The sequence below is a fragment of the Solanum dulcamara genome, chromosome 6, assembly GCF_947179165.1.
Source record: "Solanum dulcamara chromosome 6, daSolDulc1.2, whole genome shotgun sequence".
Taxonomy (NCBI): Eukaryota; Viridiplantae; Streptophyta; class Magnoliopsida; order Solanales; family Solanaceae; genus Solanum; species Solanum dulcamara.
The window spans coordinates 77,586,057-77,594,176 of record NC_077242.1 but is presented as its reverse complement, the minus strand read 5'-3'; the positions used below and the strand labels follow the sequence as shown (position 1 = coordinate 77,594,176).

The following is an 8,120-nucleotide window of genomic DNA, read 5'->3' as shown; positions in this document are numbered from 1 at the left end:
TTTCATTCTAAAACAAAAATTTAATTGAACACATACCTTTGGGAGATTAGGGCATGTTGTAACCCCTTCAATCTTGTTGTCTATTTCTTTGGGTGCATGTTTAACTGTAGCTTTCGACTTCAATTTCTCACGTAGCTTATTCATCACTGCTGGATCGTTACGATGTTTGGATCTAACTTCGTCGTAACCTTCCCAAGACGAATCAAAACCAGGAGAAACAAGAATTCGTTGATTTTTATTGGACTTTTTGAGACCATGAACGGATTCCATATGTATCATTGAAGGTATGAGAAACAAAAATAGAAAGATTTACAGAAGAAAGCAAATGATAAAAATTTAGAAGATTTTTCAAAGATTTTCAGAAGAAATCAAAATATACAAATTTTAGGAGAAATCAGATTGAATGAGAATGAAGTAAAATTCCATATAAGGGAAGATTGAAATATACCTTATTTGGAACCTTGAAATTGATTAACAGTTGAAGAATAACAAATTAACTAGAGCAAATTAGGGCAAGGATGAAGGAAGAGGCGGATGTATCAGTGAGGTATAGAGAGAGAAAGGAAAAAGAGGGAATTTGGAAATTTTTTGATGTATATGGGAATAAAAGTAAATATATTAGGGGAATATGTGTAAAAGGGTAATTTACCCTTTAAAAATTTCCCTCTTTTTTTACAGGCTTGAGGGCTTTGGGCCCGGCCTATAATCACTTTCTTCGTTTTCCAGAACTATATAGGCCCTTTTGAGATATATAGTCCAAATAGCCTTTGAGATTTATTTGTGAATTTCTATGCCAATAATATAAGATCTTTCACTTATATTTTTCATCATTCCAAATTTTTGAAAAAGCAAGTGTTTTAGTATTAGTAACCACCAAAAATTGTGGTGGAGTAACAAGTAGTCATCTATTCTTAATCAGATGTTTCTAGTTTGAGCCTTGCGTATAGAGTCATCTTTTGTAAGGTGCGATTTAGCCTCTAAAGAGAAAAATTTTCAATATGACTCTAAATTATTCGGACTCTAGAATAAATACTTGAGAGTAGATCGTTCAACACCTGCGGCACAAATCCATTTTGAACCTATTAGTCCTAGTATCATAGGCGACCGAACGGCCGCCCCCTAATTACTACATCCTTATATATTGTTCAATATTACTAGTTGAGTTTCTTTTAATTTTTAAAATCCATTTTAATCTTATAGTAGAGCCTCTTGGTAATTCAACGAGATATCAGACTTAGCAATATGTTCCAATTCTTCTTTCATGGCCTTACACCAACGTGTGGAATTTTCTTCGCTCGTAGCTTATTAAAACTATCATCTTTTAATTCGATATCATAATCAGACTCTTGAAGATATATAACATAATTATTGAAAAATTTCGATCTCCGAATTTACGCGAATATTTTTACTCCCGTTAGTTCAAGAACTCCCTCTTCATTAATTCGATTCATATATTTTGGATTCATCTTCATGTGACTTCTCAAGTGGTGGTAATATATAGCTCGTGAATATGTTAATGTTCACATAACTCATGAGAATAATTTATTTACTAGCATTTAAGTTCCCAATGTATAAAAGCATTATATACGTTTTTTTTTTGTTTAATATGTACAAATTGTTAATTTAGAACCTAGTAATTAAAAAAAAATTAAATCACAAATTTTGAATTTGCTTTTGTAAAAAGGCATAAATGCATGAAATGCGGAGCTAGACAAAGAAAGAAGTAGTTCATCCGAACCCCTTTATTCAAAAATTACATTATATAGACAAAATCAAAATCAGTTTCTATTCATGTCTAATAATAATAATTACTTCAGAACTAACAAATCCTTTCTTACTCTTCAAGATTTGCCTTTATTTATGAGTAGAAAAGAAGTCAAAAAATGGATTGAGAAAAAAATATACAATAAGGTTCAATAAATCAGTTCCCGTTAATTCAGGTCGCATTCACCTGCGTTAATTGAGGCACTTTGGGCATATTAGTCTTGGACAATATATACTACATACTAACTATAGTGGAAAGACTAAAAAAATTATAATCATGATGTTTGATTCAGTTTACGTATATTCCATTAAATTTTATGGTGTATCTATTATCACCTCCAAAAAGTAGAAGTGTCGGACAACTCTATCCACTAAGACACGACATCAAAAGCGGGATGTGGAGATACCCTCATTCAATAGGTATCTCCATCTCGTCGAAAAATTATACTGTATAGATAAGTCAATTTTTTTATGTAAATATAATATACTATATGTTGAATCTCCTGACTTTTTTATTTGTTTACTTTTATATATTTTGAATTAACTTAATAAAAATCTTGACTCTATCATTGGTTACAACTCACAAGCATAGAGGAAAGATTTGACACACACTAAGTATTTACATCAAATTATACTACTATATTGTAATTACAAGGTAAGAATATACTACTAATTAACTATGGTTATTTTTATAATTCCCTTACTAGAACTTAAAAGATCGTTATCCTTAGCATTCATATACGGAAATATTCACACACAAGAGTGATTTTTAATAACTACGTTAAAATTCTAAAATATAGTAATGATTAATTTTTTTTAAAAAAAACTAATGATAGTTAATTTCTTTTGTCAATAATACGTCATCCTGCTATCAAATCTTTGTTTGAATAAGTAAATAATTGTGTTCTTTCTTAATGGATACACAAGGTAAAATACTATTTTTGTGTTTTGAAATTCTACAATGTTTTGTATAACCTTTTAGAAATTTTAAAGTTTGAAAAATGAAAATTTCTACACTTGTGCACTATAAAACTAGACAAATTCAATGACAAAAAAAAATGGTTTTACTTTAAATGGATTATTTTTTGTTCATTTTTTAAAACATCAAAGTAGTGAAGAGCATGTTGTAGAAAGTATTTCTTAAACCCACAAAGTCAAATAAACTATACATTTGAAGAATTCCAAAAAACTCTTACCAAAAACTAATTCTAACATTTATATCATTTTTTTATTATTCCATTCTCTATGTGCCAATTTATGTCTCATACTTCCCCTTTTAGTCTTCCCCCCCAAAAAATATCATAATTCCTTATTTACAAATAACTCAACTTAAAACTCTTGATTTCACCCTTAACAAGGTGATTTAACTATAGCCACTTAAAATATCTATAAATTATTTTGAATCATAACTTTCAAATATCTTTCTTAATTTTTTAATTTTATGTCCAGTCAACATGAGTGACACATAAATTACGACGCTACAGAAAAAAATTAAGAATTATCGACAAAGTATTACTGCCTCTAAACAACAAAATATCTATTGTTAATCCTATTTAACGATAAATTAATAACTAATCATCAAAAACTATGTCATCTAAGAACTATTTAGTGACAGTAAATTTTATAGTTAATTTTTTTAAAATAAAATAAGGAGAGAGACATTAAAAAATATTCTTATATATAAATAGTCAAAGAGATTAGATTTCTTTAAGCTAAATTCTTCCTCTTTTGTTCTTTTCAATCTACAAAACACAAGTATGGTAATCATTATCGAACATGGGTGCCACCAAATAAGTTTGACACTTTAATCTACCAACTTTTTTTTCTTTCATATAAATACTATATACCCCCTCCAAAAGTACTTAACCAACAACAAAAAAATATATTCTCCAAAAATGAATTCTTACTATTTTTTGGTCCCTCTTTTGCTACTCTCCATTATTTCATCAACCACTAATGGCCTCACTCAACAACAAAGTAGTTATGTGATGCAAAAATACACAAAATACAACAACAATTTCATTCAACAATTTTTGGCTCCTCAAAATGCAGCTCGTTCAAGGCTTAGGCTAAAACCATTGGTATGGGACAAGAAATTGGAAAATTATGCCAAATGGTATGCAAATCAAAGAAGGTATGATTGTGAATTAATTCATTCTAATGGACCTTACGGCGAAAATATTTTTTGGGGGGGTGGGGATAGTTGGTCGCCAATCCAAGCTGTAGCAGCTTGGGTTGGCGAACAACATTCGTACAACTATGGGTACAATAGTTGCAACGGGGAACAAGAATGTGGACATTATACACAAATTGTGTGGAGAGAAACTAGAAGAATTGGTTGTGCAAAAGTTACTTGTTATAATGGATTGGGAGTTTTCATGACTTGCAACTATGATCCTCCTGGTAATTACATTGGTGAAAGACCTTACTAAACTTTTTTTGAAAGAAAAAATAAAAAAATGCATTTTATTGGTTTTTGTATTATTATTATTATTTTTCTTGAAATTTTTGTTTTTGTTATGTGAGAATGAGAAAAGAATATTTTCTCAGTACTTGATTAATTTGTATCAATAATGACAAGTGTAATATGAATGGTTTGAAAGTTAATTAACCATATGGTTTACGAGTTATGTGATTGTGGAAGTTAATTGTATGCCATTGTTGTGTTTCCATTTCTCAAGAAGATAAGACATTGAGAGGGAAGTGAAAAACTGGTTCTCTTGGACCGGAGTGAATTCAAAATTTGAATTTTATGATTCGAGTTCGAAATTTTATAATAGGTTCAAAATCTACTATTTGTACTTTTTTAGTGGTTTTTATACTTATACAAAATTTGACTCAAAGCTATTACGATAAAGCTATTGAATTTTGATGAACCGGTGTTTCTGTCCTACGCGCTCTTCTATTGGTGTTCAAAGTTTGAACATACTGATTAAAATATTAATATTTAATTAAAAAATAATTCATGTATTCTTAAATGTATAAAATAACAAAAATTATGGACCAAATTTAACTGATTAAAAGCAATAGATAAATTCAAGGGCGGAATAATAATAGATGTTACGAGTTCGGCATTAAGTCAATACTTTTAGATTAAATTTTATATTTTTGATAAAAAATTTTTACTTAAATGTGCATATAATTTATTCAATATCAATATATAAAAATAAATGTAATTTGAAATTTATAAACGTAAAATTCTAAATTCGAATCGACACAAATTTTATGATTTAACAAAGATAAAAAGAAAGAAAAGGATAGCTCAATTCTTATTTTAGAGTATAATTATATATTCCTCTTTTTTCACACACTATTTTTTTCTTCTATTCTTCCATTTCTTTTTTGTTGTTTTCCTTTCTATGTTTTGGAATGAGGGAATAAGTCAAAACAACAGCTGGCAATTTAGAAAATTGAGGAATATTTGGGGCTCAATTAACAGAATCATAACATAGTCATAGGTTATACAAAATAATATTTGTTTATAAAAATCTAAAGTAGAACATTAATTATTATAAATCATTTTATAATAAGTATATTAAGATATCTTTGTTTAGCAACACCAATTGTGGTTTGGGTCAGCATCTCTTCATTTTTAATCAAAAAATCTTAGGTTTGAGACTCTAAAAATAAAAAAAAGTTATGTTTGGAAGTGACGCAACAGAAATAAATCCTACAATGCACAAATCTGAATTATAATGCATAAATTAAAAATTAATTATATTTCAATACATATATCGAACATCTCTATATATATATATATATCTTTGATTAATATTGCTATCTAAAACACCCATAAATGACTAGTTGCCAGCTTGATTAAGAGCAAACTTCTTGAAGACTATACTCCTTTCTAATAATAATAATAATAATATACATTTGGTTTTCTAACTTTTTAGTTTAAAAACAATAATGTATATTCTTAATCTCCGTCTTTAACTAAAGATTTTTTATTCGAGTTCTATTATAAGTGTTGCATTCGAATCTTGAGAATTAATTAAAAAATTAGATGAATGAAGCTATCAATGGAAATCAAATACTAGACGATTACGCAAAAAAATTTACTTATTTTTTTTCTTGATTGATTGATTGTAATTTCATTTTGATGATTTACACTAGTTCGAGCCTTCAAAATGAAAATTTTTTTTAGTAAAAAACATTTTTTTGTGACGAAATTTAAATAACATGAATTAAATTAGTCGAACTAATAAATATCGAATTTCATGTGATTATTCCAAGAGAAAAAAATAAATATATTCTTATCCTATTTTAATTTGTTTTTATTGATCGTCATTTCATTTTCATGATTATTGTGTAGACCCAATAAAAGATAAAGTGGGAACTTATTTTTGTGGTAGAAATAAATACCACTTGATTTTATTGCCACGTGTCTTTCATGAAATCTCTCTTTCAAACCCTTTATCTTCTCTTTATCCACATATACTTTCCTATCTCTTCATGCAAAATAAATCCAACAAGAAAATGATAATTTTGACATATCTAGTTGTTGAAAAAACTACCTGGTGCACCTTAATTATTTTATCAAATATTTGTTATTTTTCGAAAAATACTTTTGAATTATTAAAAATGGTATAAAAATGCACTTCATCCATCTATTAAATCTAAAATGCGCTTGACATCCACATTTAGGTTCAAAAATGACCTTTTCTTTAACGTAAAAGGACATTTTAGGCCCAATAGATGGATGAGAAGCATTTTTGTACCATTTTCAATAATTCGAGGGCATTTTAGACTATTTTTCGTGATTAAAATTCTGTTAAATAAATTTTTATTTATAATTAATTTTAAATAATTAAATTGTAACCAATAGATGACCGGCACATTTTTTTAAAAAATTATTCAAATTATTTAATTAAAATTCTGTTAAATAAATTTTGATTTATAATTAATTTTAAATAATTAAATTTTAACTAATAAATGGCCGCCACGTGTTTAAAAAATTATTTAATTAAAATTCTGTTAAATAAATTTTGATTTATAATTAATTTTAAATAATTGAATTTTAACCAATAGATGACCGCCACGTATTTAAAAAACTATTTAATTAAAATTCCGTTAAATAAATTTTTGTTTATAATTAATTTTAAATAATTAAATTGTAAACAATAGATGACCACCATGTGTTTAAAAATTTATTCAAATTATTTAATTAAAATTCTGTTAAATAAATTTTGATTTATAATTAATTTCAAATAATTAAATTGTAACCAATAGATGACCGCCACGTGTTTAAAAACATATTCAAATTATTTAATTAAAATTATGTGAAAAGAGCCTAAAATGCCTTCGAACTATTGAAAATGGTACAAAAATGCCCCTCATCCATCTATTGGGCCTGAAATGACCTTTTTCGTTAAAGAAAATGTCATTTTTAGACCTAAAGGTAGATGCCAAAGACATTTTAGGTCCAATAGATGGATGAGGAATATTTTTGTACCATTTCAAATAATTCTTCTTTAAGATGCTAACTTCCACAACAACTAAGAATTATCTCAGGTTTTCTGTTAGTGCACTCCGGAAAGAAGGAGCAAAGGCGACCCTTTTCCGTTTTCGATATTATAAGACATTCATTGGAATATAATATATATATATATATATATATATATATTACATGTCGAAAATGTTAAATTCAGTTAACCTCAGTAATAATACCACAAAGGATATCCATTTAATGGCTAATTAATATATATATATATATATATATATATATATATATATATATATATATATATAATTATCAAAATTCCAATAAATATTAAATTGTAGACCTATAATTTCAAACATACAAGTGTTTAGTAATAAGAACATAAAAGTTAAAAATTTAAATTATGAATTTTTGTGTGAATATATATCCTACGCAATTTAAAGAAAGAGATTCTGTTCTTTTATGGCACTTGCAACCCACCAAGAATTCGTTGGGTGGTCTACTTTGTTGTCGAATTGATATTTATGTTATTCGAATTCTTTAAAAATATTATTATACTTGTAGTTTAATTTTTCAAAATATCTGTGGAAGAATCATTGTCGAAATCTGGAAAAAAAAATTCAAAATAATACTACTTTCATTGTATTTGATTAATATACATTGATTTATATTTTGAAGACTGAGAGCAACAAAGATAAATATAAAGATATGATCTTATTGTTATCCATATGTCTAACTTTTAAGAATCATACCTCAAGTGCACATGCTACAATATTATAATTGTGTGAGGAATATAATCATTTTCCATAATTTGCCACATGAAACATAATTAATTTTTTCAAGAAAAACCATTTTATGGATGGATAATTATAGTCCTTAAGCACTCAAATATGTCATAATGACTCATTCGATA

General features: G+C 27.0%; 1 protein-coding gene across 1 annotated transcript; it reads left to right on the top strand.

Annotated features, from left to right (window-relative positions):
- Window positions 1–3,521: 3,521 nt before the first annotated feature.
- LOC129893161 (pathogenesis-related protein PR-1-like) lies at window positions 3,522–4,380 on the top strand. Its single transcript, XM_055968656.1, has one exon. The coding sequence runs from the start codon at window positions 3,660–3,662 to the stop codon at window positions 4,194–4,196; it is 537 nt and encodes a 178-aa protein (XP_055824631.1). The 5' UTR covers window positions 3,522–3,659; the 3' UTR covers window positions 4,197–4,380.
- Window positions 4,381–8,120: the final 3,740 nt, after the last annotated feature.

What these genes read in the sequence shown, in the direction of transcription:
- LOC129893161 (XM_055968656.1), top strand. Translation starts at nt 3,660, where the DNA reads ATGAATTCTTACTATTTTTTGGTCCCTCTTTTGCTACTCTCCATTATT.